Here is a 16,849-nt window from a genome sequence, read left to right on the forward strand (position 1 = left end):
GTGGGGAGTGACCCTATTTCCATCTCCGGTCCTCTCAGTTTTCACTAACCCTCTGCAGCTAAAGGCTCCTGCCCACCACTGATCTGATGGGGCTTACCTGGCTAATGGTGCTCATAGCTCGCATGTAGCTCTCATTCCGGGAGCGGAACTTTGGTGATGTGAGCAGGCCTGCAGGGTCTAGGCTGTCCAGGCTTCGGTTGATTGACACTTCACTTACTGCCCTCAGGTAGCTGTGACTCCGGATCTGGAGTTTGGGTGAATGTTCATTGGAAATCCTGGAAGAGAACAATGAAAGAGGTGTATATTCCAAAATGTAGGCCGTGATAAGATGCAAAGCTACCATTATTTATGTATCACCCTAAATAATGCAGAAGTCCTCCTAAGGTTGCCCTGTGACTTCCCATGGTGTCTCAGAAGGAAGATCCTTTTTCCCCCCTAGGTTCATATTTTTGTTTTCCTATTTCATTTTTTAATTTTAACTAAAAATTTTAATAAACATATAGTAATTTTACATATTTAGGGGGTATGGGATGATATTTCAATGTATGTATACAATAGGTAATGATCAGATAAGGATAACTGATATATCTATCATGTCAAACATTTATAATTTCTTTGCATTGGGAACATTCAGAGACCCCTCTACTAGTTATTTAAAATTCACAATTAATTGTTGTCAATCATAGTTACTCTACTGTGCTATAGAGCATTAGAAGTTATTCATCCTATCCAGCTGCACCATTGTATCTGTTAACCATTCTCTCTTCATACTCGCTACCCTTTCCTTGCCTCTGGCAACCACTATTCTGTTATCTATTTCTATGAAATTAACTTTTTTAGCTTATACATATACGCGTATTTCACTTAACACAATCCCCTCAAGTTCCATCCAGGTTGCCATAAATGATAGGACTTCATCCTTTTTTATGGATGAATAATGTTCCATTTTCTTTATCCATTCATCCATTGATGGACACCTACGTTGACTTCATATCTTGGCTATTGTGAATAGTGCCACAATAACTAGAGGAATGAAGATGTCTCTTCACCGTACCAATTTCATTTCCTTTGGATATATACCCAGTAGTAGGATTTACTGGGTCATACGGTAGTTTTATTTCTAGTGTTTTGAGGAAACTCCATACTGTTTTCCATAATAGCTATACTAGTTTACCTTCCAATAATAGTGTGTGAAAGTTTCTCTTTCTTCACAAAAGAAACTTTTTGACAGGAAACCATTAAGATCTGATGATATTGAGAGCAATTAAAATTCTCTTATTCTTTCAACCATGAAACAATCTTCCTATTCACATGGTCTTAGGCATCCTAAGGATGGAGATAATAGCAATAACTCTCCTGACCAGAATTCTGAATTGTGTAAGGTACAAGATTTTCTTTGCATCTATTTCTTTCTTGGGGTCCTCTTTTTTGCTCTTGGACTCTCTAGTAACAACCAGAGGTCTGGACCTACATTTGTGGATCCATTTACTCTCTTTCTCTCTTATCTATCTACCTACCTTGCTGCTTATCTATCTCATCTTCAACTCTTTCATATAATTGAGATTGAACTTAGTGAACAGAATTGAAATCTTTTTTTTTTTAATTTTTTATTGTTGGTTGTTCAAAACATTACATAGTTCTTGATATATCATATTTCACACTTTGACAGAATTGAAATCTTAGCCATTAAAAATGCACACATCTCTGAGTTTTGATATGTAGTGACAAGTCTTTACATACTTTGTATTCTTTGGATTTATTCCAAAGACTATAAAAGTAGGAAATGCTCATTGAAAATAGCAGCCTATACAGCAGTACACAAAGCAGAAAATGGGTCTCTTTCTTCCTGTTCCTGCCTCTCAAATTCCACATCCTTTAGAGAACTAGCTATTCATAGCAGTTTGATATATATATGTTCCTCATTTTTCTATAAATATATAGAAATATATATTTAGAAATAAATATATATAAGTACATAATTTAATTTATGTTTTGTTTTAAATTTTGTTTTTACATGGAATCAGGGTGACTTTTCTTTATTATTGTTGTTATTATTATTATTATTGTGGTGCTGGGGATTGAACCCAGGGCCTTGTATATGCGAGGCAAGCACTCTACCAACTGAGCTATATCCCCAACCTGATGATAATGATGATGATGACGATGATTATTGGTATATATGGTGCTGGGGATTGAACCCAGGGTTTCACACATGCTAGGCAAGAGCTCTATCACTGAGATACATACCCCCCACTTTTTAAAATATTTTTTTATACATGTACACAATACCTTTATTTATTTACTTTTATGTGGTGCTGAGGATCTAACCCAGTGCCTCATACATGCAAGGCAAGCGCTCTGCCACTGAGCTACAATCCCAGCCCCTCCAGCCCTTTTTATTTTATTTTTGGGACAGGGTCTCACTAAAAATTGCCCAGACTGGCCTTGAATTTGTCATCCTCCTGCTTTACTCTCCATGGTAGCTGCACTTACAGGTATTATGTCACCATGTTCAGTGATTTATTCAAATTTTAAAATTTTGATTGAAATATTGATTGCATCTAAAAGAATTAAGGTTGATAAGAAAAGAGATGCATATTCAATACAGATATTATTTTTTATCATTGACCTTGGAATCTAGCTAATGGTATTTGAAAATGAAAAAGAAATAGGAAATACAAATATTGCAAAGGAAGACAAATTTTTAATATTTACAGATTATATAATTAGTTATCTGAAAGATAAAAGAAAATTGACAGAAAAAATCAGGAAAATTAATAAAAGAGATCCTTGAGGTAGCTAGATACAAAGTCAAAATAAACGAGCATCTTTTCTACATACTTCCACCACCAAATAGAAAATTTAACTTAAAAATCTCACTCAAATTGAAAAAATGTAAAATAAATAGAAATTACAAGAAAGAAATATACCAGAATTTTATGAAGAAAATGATAAAGCTTTATGGAAGGCAATAAACAAGGACCAAGTCATGCAACAAACAAAAACACAAACAACTTTCCTGGGTGGAAATGCTCAATTTTGTAAACCTTTAAATTTCTCCAAAATTGATACATAAATTCAATGCAATTACAAGAAAAATCTCCATAGAGTTATTTATTGGGATGTAACAAATTCATTTAAAAGTGTACATGAAGTTCACAGAAGCACTTTATATATAAGTTAAAGATGGAAATAATACAAATGTTCATAAATTGATGAACTAATAAAATGAGGTACAATTGCATATTATTTAGACAAGAAAAGGAACGAAATATTGGCACAGGCTACAGATAGAATAAACTTTGGAAAAATCAGGCTAAGTAAAAGAAGCCAGTCACTAAGGACCACATATTATATAATTTCACCTCTATGAAATGTCCATCAAAGACAAATCCTGAAAAGGCAAAAAGTTCCTTAATGGTTGCATAGATCTAGGTGGAGAATCGATGGGGAAGATGGTGGTAGAGGGGTGTTTATCCATAGGATCTGGTGTTTCTTTCGGAGGTGATGAAATTGTCATGAAATTGATAGTGGTGATGGTTGTAAAACTTGAATATATTAATCTTATTGAACTGTGTATTTGATTTTTTTAAATATATATTTTTTAGTTCTTGATAGACTTTATTTTATTTCTTTATATGTGGTGGTGAGAATCGAACCCAGTGCCTCGCACATGCCAGGCAAGTGTGCTACCACTGAGCTCCAGCCCCAGCCCTTGAATTGTGTATTTGAAATGGGTGAAATGTATGGTATGCGTATTATAAGCTCAATAAGGTGTTAAAAGTCTCAAAATAATCAGATTTCCTTATGAAGAGAGCTTGGAGAGTGGGCCAAACTAGGGAAAGAAAACCAGTTAATGTGCTTGCAATATTGCAATAGTCTAAACAGGTGATTGATAAGGACTAGTATCAGTGGTACTTGAGAGGAACACTTAAGTTTGAGAATCCACATGAAAAGTGGATGTCAAAGACAGGTTAGAAGGTGGGGGTTCAGAACAGTTTGAAAATAAAAATAAAAAGACAAGAGGTTGAATGTCCTCCATCAGATCTCCACTAAACTTTATAGCAACAGAGATTAAAAACTGTGTGGTGTTGGTAAAGGAACAGATAAATCAGTGGAATAAAATAAGGACACGAAAAACAGATTCAGATAAGTGTTTGAACTCAGTATATTGCAAAGACGGCAGTTGAAATAGGTGGAGATGATATCAAAGACGTAATAATGAGTTAAACCAGTTGTGCATCCATTTGGGGGAAAAATGGATCCCCTACTGTCTATGTAGATTAAGCATAAAAATATTAAAGACACTCAAAGTTCTCTAATGTTATACAGAAAATTGCATCATATAATTCTAATTTCTATACTTAAAATTTAAAAACCTACCAGAAAATTATGAAAACAAACAAGTAATCTTTATGCAAAGCAATATGACAAAGACAGATTTTAGAAGCATGATGTTAAACCTAGAAACCATTAGGAAAAAGTCTGACAAATAGAATTTATAAAACTTTTGTTTAGGGCTGGGGTTGTGGCTCAGTGGTAGAGTGCTTGCCTAGAATGTGTGAGGCCTGGGTTTGATTCTCAGCACCACATAAAAAATAAATAAAGGTATTGTGTCTATCTATAAAAACAACAACAACAAAACAAAAAATACTTTTGTTCAGCCAAAGACACTGTCAACAAAGAGTCATTGAGTAGGAGAACATATTTACTGTACTACACAGTATAACAAAAAGGGTCCACATTGCAATATCTGCAGTGGACTTAAAAATTAATAAAAAATAATGCAATTAACTAAACAAAAATGGACGAAGGCTATAGAGTGGTCATCAGAAAAATAAATACATAAGTTCACAGGAAAGTAAATTTATATGCCATTAAGCACATGACAAGATGTGCTAATAATTAGAGACATGCTAGTGAAAAATGACATGTTTATAGATCACATCCATGTCCATGTTCTCAGGTGGTAAAGATATTTCATATGTCCTCTTAGCAGCAATGTATAAAACTTTACTTATGTATTTATCTATTTATTTTTTGGTATAGGGGATTGAACCTAGGACACTTAACCTCTGAGACACATCCCCAGCACTTTTTTAAAAGATTAAGTTAGAGATAGGGTCTTGCAAAGTTGATTAAGGCTTCATTAAGTTGCCGAGGCTGGTTTTGAACTTGCAGTCCTCCTGCCTCAGTCTCCTGAGCTGCTGGGATTACAGGCATGGGCCACTGTGCCCGGCAAACTTTACCTATTCCTAAAACTTATGTGGAATTAATTAACTTATGTGAAAAAGAAAGTCTCAATAATACTAAAACCTGAGAATTTGATTAGCAGTCACTTTTTTCCCCGACTTGTGCTGACAGAGGAACCAAATTAAAACAGATTTAGAATCTTTACCCAAAGTAAACCCCTTATGCATTTTTACTATTACAAGAAACTGATTTAGAAACATGCTCTATGGATTTTCCAAGTACCTCTCAAACACGAAAACACCTCTACCAGGTCAAGCAAATATTTTCCATATTGTTATGTACTATAAATATTATGGTGATTTACCCTGGGTTGCTTTACAAGTGTCCATGCCCAAAATTCCAAACAACAAATGAAGAAGTTATTTTCTCTTAAAGGTCTGTTTTAGAAAAGGAGAGCCTAGTTTGAAGCACCTGTATCCTAAACTTCATTTCGTCTTAGAACTTAAGAGTTAGATGACAAACATATTTCTTTGGCTATTTTACAAGCTGACCCAGAGCAATGATGATACTGTCAACATAAATGATGATACTATTCTGATTGTTTATCAGGGCAGCAGTGGGGGTGGCTATTTCATAAATGGTGTATATTTTCAAAGGAAGAAGTGAAAGTCTGGTGTTTTGAAAATTAAGTGTCTGCTGGCTGAGCTGGGGAAATGAGGCACATTGCAACAATCAGTCATTCTGGCCACTTGTTATAAAAAAAGGCATAATTCCAAAATTTCAAAGTGCAAAATCATTCAGAAGGAATTGAATGGTTCTACTCTGGTGAGTCATTCCTGATGAAACCACGCATACTTTAGTAATGCACTAAATATAAGGAAATGAACTCTTTTATCTTAACCACTTAGAGAACAGAGCCCACAGCTGTCAACACTGGGGACAGCATGTACCTGTGCTTCTAATGCAGAAATACTCAGCAAAGAAACACCAAAACACGATGTGTTGATTACTTTGTCTTTGCTTCAAAAGAAAGTTGATCTGATCAGAACAAGGGAGGAGTGCAATTTAGAAATGTTAGTTCTCAGTTTGGATTAGTTTTTGATGTTGGCCTATTGAGTAATATCCATCGTTTCCAATTCTTCATCAGAAATTACTTATGAAGATTAACTTTTTCTAGTTCATCAAAACTGAATCAGGATTTTGGCTCTGCTGGACCAGCGAGTCCCAATCATTGTCAGATCCTTTAAGTGCACTAAAGACAGGAAGCCCTAAGGTGATTGTGAAGCTGCTTTTGCAAAGAGAAAATGCAGTACTCAGAGCACAAAGCTTTAAGCCAATGTTTCCAAAGAGAAAATGATCAACTTCGTAATATTGACTAAAAATATGACTTTGGGTGATTGGCAGTTTTTTTTTTTTTTTCCTCCAGAGAAGGAAATGTTTTATGATTCCAGATCATTGACTCTAATGGGAGAAGCTCTGAAGGTGATGGGCCATCTTACTGATCCATCTGAACCCTAATTTTTGTTCTTTTTTACTTTGTCTTGACTCTGAGATATAAGGTTATCCCACAAGACCCAGGGGAAACATTTTATTGGGTTAACTTTGCTCTGTTTTGAAAATGAATGTATCTGACCTTGGTCATGACACTTTTATCGACTCATGCCCATAAACATTCAGGGCTTAAATGGAGAGGCTCTGATTCCTTGGGCTTCAGTGTGGATAATGGCACTTTAGTGGTAACAGTGCTCAATCACTAGCTTAGGGGCTTAAGCACAGTGTGTTTTATTAGTCAATCTGCTTTGGTAAAACTGAGTCCAACATTATTCTCAGCAATCTCCTGTGTAATGTCTTTATTTATTTATTTTTTTGGGGGACCATAAATTGAACCCAGAGGGGTTTAACCCCTGAGCCTCATCCCCAACCGTTTTTATTTTTTATTTTGAAATAGGTTCTTGCTAAGTTGCTTAGGGTCTCACTAAGTTGCTGAGGCTGGCTTTGAACTTTCGATCCTCCTGCCTCCACCTCCTGAGTTGCTGGGATTACAGGTGTGCACCACCATACCCAGCTATGTCTTTATAAATGTTTAAAATTTCATGTAAATTGTTTACTTGTGTAGGTATCTCAAGTTATCTCCACCTAATAATCATAGCTGACATTTATCACAGTTTATTAAGCATTTAGCTATTGCTAATATTCCTCTATAGATTAGAGCCCATGCCTTTGAGAGTCTACATGTTGTTGAAGGTAATTGAATGGAAACTTTGCCTTCTTCCTTCCACATTCTCATGCTCTTCCCATATTTTATTTCTTTGGGTATCCTACTTGGACTCTCGTTTGGATCCCTCTTTCTCTAATTTGCCCTGGAATATTTTTATCCCCTAAGATATTATAATTGTTTATCTTCTTGTATTACTCCACATTCTCTCCTTGGAAAAATCTCATCTACACAATAGCTTCTATTACCAACTTTATATTATTCACTCTCCATCTACCTGTGGTCCACAGCTCTCTCCTAAACTTCACAATGAAACTTTCAATGAATGACTGCACATTTCTACCTGGATATTCCACAAGTCCCCCAAACTCATCATGACCTCCAGATGACCCATATTTTTTCCCTCAGAATGGCTTGCTTTCATTTATTCCACAATGAGAATGAAAGGCATCAAAATCTACCAGCTCAACCCAAGCCAGAGATCCCAGAGTTTACCCTGCCTCCTTTTCTGGACTGTCCAAATCCACTTGGCCATCACCGTTCATTTCTCCTTTATGTACTTACAATTGGCTTTCTTTCTTCCTCAGCACCTCTCCTGCACCACTATACCCAGCTATGTCTTTATTCTGTATTCACCATACCCAGCTATGTCTTCCTTCATTCAGGCTTCATCCTGATTCTCCTAATCAAGGTCCCTGCCACCGGTCTCGCACCCTCAAATGCATCTCTTTTCTCCTGCTGGTTATTTTGACTTTCTCCTTGGGTTCCTTCTGTGAATCTTCTGCCCACAGGACAAGGTCTAAAGTCCTTCCCTGCTTTTCCAGCCTTACCTTCTGTTACTCCCTCACATGGACCGTGCTTAGCCTCATTCTTTGCTTGGCATATTCCCTTTCCTCCTCTTTCCAACCACAAGACTCTTATTCCATCTCACCTTAGCAGGTTACTAGGTGCCAGAACATTTATTGAGGCCTCTTTTGTTCTCTCCAGACTAAATGAAGTATTCCTCCACCTGGACCCTGCTGCCTTTTATCTTTCTCTGTTACACACTTTTTATTTATTTTTAATTTTTTTACATGTCTGTGTAGCCTTTGGATTTTTCAGAAGACAGAATCCTCATTTCATCCATTTTATCACACAGTGATATACTAACACAGAATTAAAAAAAAAAGACTAATGATAAATATCCAACACTTGGTTGAGAGTTTCTTTTATACCAGGCACTGTGTTCAAATGATCTCATGAAATAGATGAGCAAACGAATAAATAAACAGGGAGGGTAACTCCATGGATCATGGTTCTAGGCGTGAAAGAGTTTGCCTTTACAAATTTTACAAATTTCTTTTTTCATTTATAAAACCCTCATAAAGGACTTTTTTAAAAGGTTTATTGTGATGTAATTCATATATCATAAAACTTCCCCCTTTAGAGTGTGCCCTTTGGTGGATCGTAATACACTTGTAGAATTGCATAGCTATAACCCTGTCTAACTTTAGAACCTTTTCATTATCCTCCTCCCAACAGCCTTGCATCCATTAGTAGTAATTCTCTATTCCTCCCTACCCCACATTTCCTGAAAACCACGAATCTACCTTTTGTCTCTCTACCTTTACCTGTTCTGGACACTATGTATATGGAATCATTCAACCTGTGGACTTTAATTTATACGACTTCTTTTACTTATCATGACATTTTCAAGGTTCATGTTGCAGCATGTGCCACTACTTCATTCCTTTCTATGCCTTCACTTTTGTGTCAATACATATCACAATTTGTCCACCTATCAGTTCATGAATACTTTCTTTGTTTTCGCTCTTTGGCTATTATAAATAATGCTGTTTAAAAAAATCACGTACATGGGGCTGGGGTTGTGGCTCAGTGGTAGAGTGCTTGCCTAGCATGCACGAGGCACTGGGTTTGATCCTAAGCAGCACATAAATGTAAAATAAAGATATTGTGTCCACCTAAAACTAAAAATATAAAAAAATACATGTACACATTTTATATTGGCATATAAAAGCTTTATAGGAAAACTTACTCAAGATAAAAGAGCAAGAAATTTTTCATTGATGGAGTGTTATGATTTAGATGTGGTGTCCCACAAAGGCTCACCATGTGAGACAATGCAAGAAGGTTTGGAGGAGAAATGATTGGGCCATAGCCTTAACCTAATCAGTGAATCAATCCCTGATGGGATTAACTGAGTGGTGACTGGAGGTAGGTAGGGTGTAGCTAGGGGAAGTGGTTCGTTGGGGGCATGGCTATGGGGTATATATTTTGTACCTGGTGAGTGGAGTCTCTCTCTGCTTTCTGATCGTTATGTGAGCCACTTCCCTCTGCCATACTCTTCCGCCATGATGTTCTGCCTTACCTTGAACCCTGGGGAATGGAACCAGCCTTCTATGGACTAAGACCTTTGCAACTGTGAGCCCTCAAATAAACTCTTCCTTCTCTACAATTGTTCTGGTTGGGTCTTTTAGTTGCAGTAGTAAAAACGCTGACTAAAACATGGAACGACTTTATGACTGGCAAAGTAGAAATAATACATTGGCAAAACTGAGCTGAAGGTGTAGCTCAGGGGGGGGAGCACTTGTCTAGCAAGTGTGAGGCCCTGGTTTGATCTCCTGTACCACAAAACCACAAAAGAAAGGCCAAGACAATTATCTACCTATCCATCTATCACTGATAATTATATAATAAATACAAAAATAGTGAAAACAAATTTTAAAACATTTTCCTGCTTATTTAAATGACAAATGAATAAGCATTAATTCAAAAACTGTGATGATTTTTGTAAGTATAGAAACGCAATTTGCATGATATTAATAGCATTAATGACAAAAGAGGGGGGAGTGAAGGAAGTCATATTGAAGCAAAGTTTCTGTATATTATTGGAATTAAATTAATATTAATATGAACTAGATTGTTAAAAATCTTTATTGTAAATTCCAAAGCCACCACTATAAAAACCAAAGGAATTTAAATGTTACACTAGCAAAAACATATAGAACACCAAGTACAGCAATAATGGAGGAAGAGAGAGGCAAAAGGGACACAAGACACCTAGAAAACAAAAAGCAAAATGGAGAACCTAAAACTATCATGTAAACAGTTGATTAAACTGGATTAAACAATCCAGTTAAAAGGAAGAGATTGAGAATGGATAAAAAATAGGATCCAGTTGTGCTGTCCACAAGAGATATGCCAAAGACTTAAATACACAAATAGGTTGAAAGTAGGATGGTTGTAGAAGATGTAGCAGGTAAACAAAAACCAAAAGAGAACTGGAATGACTGTGCTAATATCAGAACAAATATAGTTTAGGAGAAAAAGAAATGTTATTAAAGATATAAGGGACTTTTCTTGTCTTTGTGTGTGTGTGTGTGTGTGTGTGTTGGGGGGTGGGGGCATGCATGCACTTGTTGGGAATTAAACCCAGAACCTTGCACATGCTAAACATGTGATCTACCACTGAGCCATACTCCCAGTTCTAGGGACATTTTATAATAACAAAAGTGTCAATCCATCAGGAAAAACATTATAATTATAAATACATATGCACCTAATAATAGAGTCCAATATATAAAATAAAAATGGACACAATTAAAAGGAGAAATGGATAATTCAACAACAGTAGTTGGAGACTTCAATACCTGACTCTCAATAATTGACAATACAATTGGATAGAAACTCAGCAAAGATCTAGAAAAGTTGAACAATACTACTAACCAACCAGACCCACAGGTGTTACAGATTACTCCAATGAACAAAATCAGAGCACACATCTTTTTCAAGGACACATGGAACATCTCTAGGACAGACTATATCCCAGGCCATAAAATGAATCTGAATAAGTTTAAGTGGATTAAAATTACATAAATTATGTCCCCATCACAATAGAACTAAATTGAAAATAAATAACATCAGCAAATTTTAGAACCCCACAATGATCTGGAAATTAAAAATCCATTTCTAAAAACCCATGACTTAAAAGAATAAGGAAAATCAAGATATTTCCAAATAAAGGAAGACTGAGATAATTCATCCTCAAGAAATTAAAGAACATTGTAGAATACTTTGAACTGAATAAAGATAAAAACCTCATATGCCAACATTTATGGGATGTGCTTGCAGCCGTGGCAGCAGGAAAATTAATAGCTTTAAATGCCAATAGTAGACAAATAAAATTCAATCGATAACCTAAGCTATCAGCTGAACAGCCTTGAGAAAGAAGAGTGATTTAAATTCCATGAAAGTAGAAGGAAGGCTACGATAGCTTTTAGAATAGAAATGAATGAAATAGAAAATAAAACAAAAAGAAATGTATTGTTTTTTAACACAATTTGGTTCTTTGAAAAAAAAATCGATACTTTAGCTAGATTAAATGGGGGGGGGGAGGGAAAAAGAAGCAGATGACCAAAATTAGAAATGAAAGAAGAAACAAGATGATGGACATATTAGAGATTAAAAGACATATCTAAATTCAACAACCTAACTGGAGAAATTCCTAGAAAAGCAAAATGACCAAAACCAACTCCAAAGGAAATAAAAAATGTGAATAGATCTATAACAGGTAAAGTAATTTGTAATTAAAAATCATTACACAGAGAAAGGCTCAGGGCCAGATGGTTTCATTGATGGATTAGATCAAACATTTAAAGAAAAAATAATAATTCCAGTACTTCACAGACTCTTCTAGATAATAGAGAAGGAATAAGTACCTCCAAAATCAATCCCTAAAGCTAGTATTGCTCTGATACAAAAGCTGGATGAGGAGAGGAAAGAAAACTACAGATTACAGCCCTTATTAACACAAAACTCCTCAACAAAACAGTAGCAAATCAAATTCAACAACGTATGAAAAGAATGCATGACGACTAAGTCAGATTTATTTCAGGAATGAAACGTTGGTTTAACACTTGAAAATAAATTAATAGAAGCCAGGAGCGATGGAGCATGCTTACAATTGTAACTACTTGGGGGACTGAGTCAGGGACGTCACATGTTTGAGGCTGGCCTCAGCAATTTAGCAAGACCTTTTCTCAAAACAAAAAAATGAAAAAGGCTAGGAATGTAGCTCAGTGGTACAGCATATCTGGGCTTGATCCCCAGCATTGCAAACCCAAACCAAAAACAACCAAAAAAACCCATGTCAATGGAATAAAGGACAAAAACAACATGGTGATCTCAATAGCAGTAGGTAAAAATCTGACAAAAAATCCAAGCCAACCTGGAATAGAAGGAAACTTCTTAAATCTGATAAAAGATATCTACAAACAACCAACAGGTGATATTGCACTTAATGGTAGAAGATTAAAGACTTTCCCTTTAAGACTGGAGCCTATAAATGATGACTGTTCTTACTACTTCCTATTTTTAAAAAATATTTTATTTAGTCATACATGAACACACTCTCTCTCTCTCTCTCTCTCTCTCTCTCTCTCTCTCTCTCTCTCTCTTTATTTGTTTATATGTGATGCTGAGGATCAAGCCCAGTGCCTCACACGTGCTAGGCAAGCACTCTACCACTGAGCTACAGCCCCAGCCTTTACTACTTCCTTTTAACATTATTTTTTAGAGTTTCAAGCTAGTGCAATAAGGCAAGAAAAATAGAGAAGAGAAATGTTACACAAGTAAATACCTGATGTATTAAAAACTGACCAATGAAATACATGCACTGGAATTTAAATCTTAGCTTACTCATTAACTCTTTGAATGACTGAAAAAAATGACTTGAACCCTTGGGATTCAATTTGCCTGCCTCTCTCTCTCTCTCTCTCTCTCTCTTTTTCTCTCTCTTCCTCCCTCCCTCCCTCTATTTTTTGCTCTCTTTTTTATTTTTTGCACGGGGGATTGAACTCAGGAGCACTTTAGTCCTGAGCTACATTCCCAGCCTTTTTATTTTTTATTTTGAGACAGGGTCTTGCTAAATTGCTTAGGGTCTCACTAATTGCTGAGACTGGCTTTCAACTTGCAATTCTCCTGCCTCAGCCTCCCGAGTGGTTGGGATTACAGGTGTGTGCTACTGTGCCCAGCATAATTCAGTTTTTCTATTTGTAAAATGAGAAAGGACTAAGTTTTATGACGCTCTGATAATGGTGACTTCAGCTTATAGTCATTTTCTTGATGGTATCAACCATTATTTGCCAACAAATATTTCCAGAAAATGGCAGTATTGCAGATACTTGACTTTGTTTCCTTAGTTCCAGACACTTGCATTGCCAGACACAAAGTCCTTTTTTCAAACTTTACTCCTTTGGCAACATCACATTGTCCCTTTGACATTAATTTTCTTTCCATTTCATAGAAGTGTAACTCCTTAGAGGGATCTATTGAACCAACAGCTCTGCCCCAGTTGGAAAAGCACAGCTTACACCTGGGGGCAACTTGAAAGATTAAGTACAAATTGAAGGTGCACACACCCATGGGTTCCCTTTGCTGTGCTTCCTCCATAGAGATTCAGTGGGGAGGATAAATGTGAGCATTATTTCTGGGAGACATTGCCATTGTTAAGTTCTGTAGACGTTGGCTGTTTTCTAGATGCCCCAGGGTTCAGGTGAAAGAGAGCCGAGGGAATATTCTTGGAAAGTCATTTGATGCTGCAACTTTTTATTTGCTCCATCATCTTTGCTCTGCAGAAGAGACTGATGTGGTTGGGGATTTCTGACTGTTCAACTAGAGATACTACAAGAAAGCCACAGGCTCACTCTGTGCAAAGCCAAGTGCTAGGAGCTGGAATAATCCATTTTAATTACCTAGTAGTTTTATCCGAACTGAAGGTGCAACCCTTTCCACAATAATCTTCCATGTATATAAAATATGTGTAATATAAATATATGACATATATTAGATCTTATATGTATTATATATAACATTTTATCAACATCAAATGCATTTATTCCAGTGTGCCAAATATATATACCTATTACATTTAGACTCTTATAACACTTGGAATTCAAATGTTCTTTACTCAGATTTTTAGGCTTGGACAACCTTAGATTCAAAGCAATAATAAAAAAAAAATGCCAGCTAATCACATTGCTTATGTTAGATGTTATGGAGAACAAATGATTTTTGCCTCTGAGAACTTCACAGTCTCCAACTTGAGACAAATGTGCAGAACTGATTTTAAGATAATCTGTGTGGCTGGGCATGGTGGTACATGCCTGTAATCCCAGTGGCTCGGGAGGCTGGGCAGGAGGATTTCGAGTTCAAAGCCAGTCTCAGCAAAAACTTGATGCTAAGCAATTCACTGAGACCCTGTCTCTAAATAAAATACAAAATGGGGCTGGGAATGTGGCTCAGTGGCCGAATGCCCCTGAGTTCAATCCTTGGTACACCCTATCCCTCCAAAAAAGATAATTGGGAGGAAAACAGATAGATACATTCATCTGACTCTTGACAAAGGTGCCAAAAACATACTTTGGAGAAAAGAGACTTTCTTTCAAACAAATGGTGCTGGGAAAACTGGTCATCCACATGTAGAGTGAGACCGACCCTTATCTCTCACTTTGCACAGAAGTCATCTCAAAGTGGATCAAAGACTAAGAATTAGACCAGAAACTATGTAACTTCTAAAAGAAAACATAGGGTCAACACTCCAGCATGGATGCACAGGCAACAATTTTCTCAGTAAGACCTCTAGAACTCAGAAATAGTGCCAAGAGTTAATAAATGGGATGGCATCAAATTAAAAAGCTTTGGCACAGCAAAAGAAGCAAGAGCATGAAATAAGCCAAGCCAATTAATAAGTGGGCAAATGAACTCAATAGACACTTTTCAAAAGAAATGCAAATGGCCAACAAATAGATGAAAAAAAAATGTTCAACAGCATTAGCAATTAGGGATATGCAAGTCAAAATTACACTGGAGATCTCATCTCTAGTCAGAATGGAAGTCATCAAGAACACAAAGACTAAAGCCAGGCACAGTGGAGCACGCCTGTAATCCCAGTGACTTGGGAGTCTGAGGCAGGAGGATCACAAGTTCAAAGCTAGCCTCAGCAATTTAGTAAGGCTCTAAACAACTTAGTGAGACCCTGTCTCAAAATAAAAAAATGAAAAGGGTTGGGGATATAGCTCAGTGGTTAAGCGCTACTGGATTAAAACTCCAGTAAATTCTCCTCCCAAATATAAACAGTATTAAATGCTGGAGAGGATGTGGGGAGGGGGGAGGAACAATTTTACACTGTTGGTAGGATTGTAAATTAGTAGAACCACTATGGAAGTTATTATGGTGGTTCCTCAAAAGAATAGGAATGAAACCACCATACAACCCAGCCATACCACTCCTCAGTATTTATCCTAAAGAATTAAAGTCAGCATACTACAGTGATACATGCATACCTGTGTTTATAGCAGCACAATTCACAATAGCCAAACTATGGAACTATTGAGAGCCACAGCTGAAGGGGCCCCAGCAAACTTCCAGCTGATTGGCTCACAGCGGCCCCAGCAAACTTCCAGCTGCCAGCTGATTGGCTCCTCTGCCGTGATGCTCATTGGGCTGTTTCCCCGCCCTTTCAGACCACGGAGCTGCTCATTGGGGGACTCTTTTGGCTCCACCCACACAACTCAGCCAATCGGCCTCAAGAGAGGAGGAGTGGGGGTTGAGAGGCTCTGGGAAGCCAGTGGTGGCAGTTGGGCTCTGAGGGAATTCCTGAAGAGCTCCTGAGGTGCGTGGTGTGTGTTCTAAAAATAAAGTTCTTTTCTGCTTGACAAGTGGTTCGTGAATTGTGCCCAGCCAGACTGCCATATGGAACCACCCCTAGGTGTCCATAAATGGATGAATGGATAAAGAAAATGTGGTATATACACACAATGGAGATTTATTCAGCCACAAAGAAGGATGACACTTGTCTCTACATGTCATTTGCAGGAAAACAGATGGAACTGGAGAAATAAGTGAAATAAGACAAACTCAAGAGAGTCAAGGGTGGTATGTTTTCTCTTGTACGTGGAAGCTAGAGAGGAAAAAGGAAAAGAAAGGCGATGGTGGGGAATCTCATGAAAATGAAGGGAGATCAGTGTATAGAGGAAAGAGATTTGGGAGAGGGAGAAGAAGGAAGAGGAAATACGGGGAATGATATTGGCCAAATGATACTGTTATAGAGTGGGCATGATGAATATGTAACAACAAATCCCCCCATTATGTACAACTGTAGTGCACCAATAAGAAAAGTGGGGAAAATAAGGATAATTTGTGTTAAGCTTATAATAGGTGTTCAAGAAAGCTGCAGTGAGAGGGTAGGAAAAGAAGAGACTCATTTGGAGTGCAAACATTAGGGACAACTTCAGAGAAGCTGGCTTTGGGTTAGACCCAGCATGGCAAGACTGTCACCAGGTGAAAGGAGTCAGAAGACCCAGAGAATTGCAAGAGAAGAAGGTTGGAGGCAGAGGGTATGGGTGGCAGATACTCAGGATGCTGGGTGTATGGGATCCCCTG

General features: G+C 37.1%; 1 protein-coding gene across 15 annotated transcripts in view; it reads right to left on the reverse strand.

Moving 5' to 3' along the window:
* Dlgap1 (DLG associated protein 1) overlaps positions 1–16,849 on the reverse strand; it is a 912,507-nt gene that overhangs the window by 213,638 nt on the left and 682,020 nt on the right. For all 15 annotated transcript variants that reach the window (XM_058586411.1, XM_058586410.1, XM_058586409.1 and 12 more), the window contains one exon: positions 98–275. In XM_058586411.1, the coding sequence (XP_058442394.1) occupies positions 98–275 (178 nt within the window). The remainder of the gene's footprint in view (positions 1–97; positions 276–16,849) is intronic.

The sequence above is a fragment of the Marmota monax genome, unplaced genomic scaffold (assembly GCF_021218885.2).
Source record: "Marmota monax isolate L192 unplaced genomic scaffold, Marmota_monax_Labrador192_F-V1.1 WCK01_AAM20220418_F8-fsc00103, whole genome shotgun sequence".
NCBI lineage: Eukaryota > Metazoa > Chordata > Mammalia > Rodentia > Sciuridae > Marmota > Marmota monax.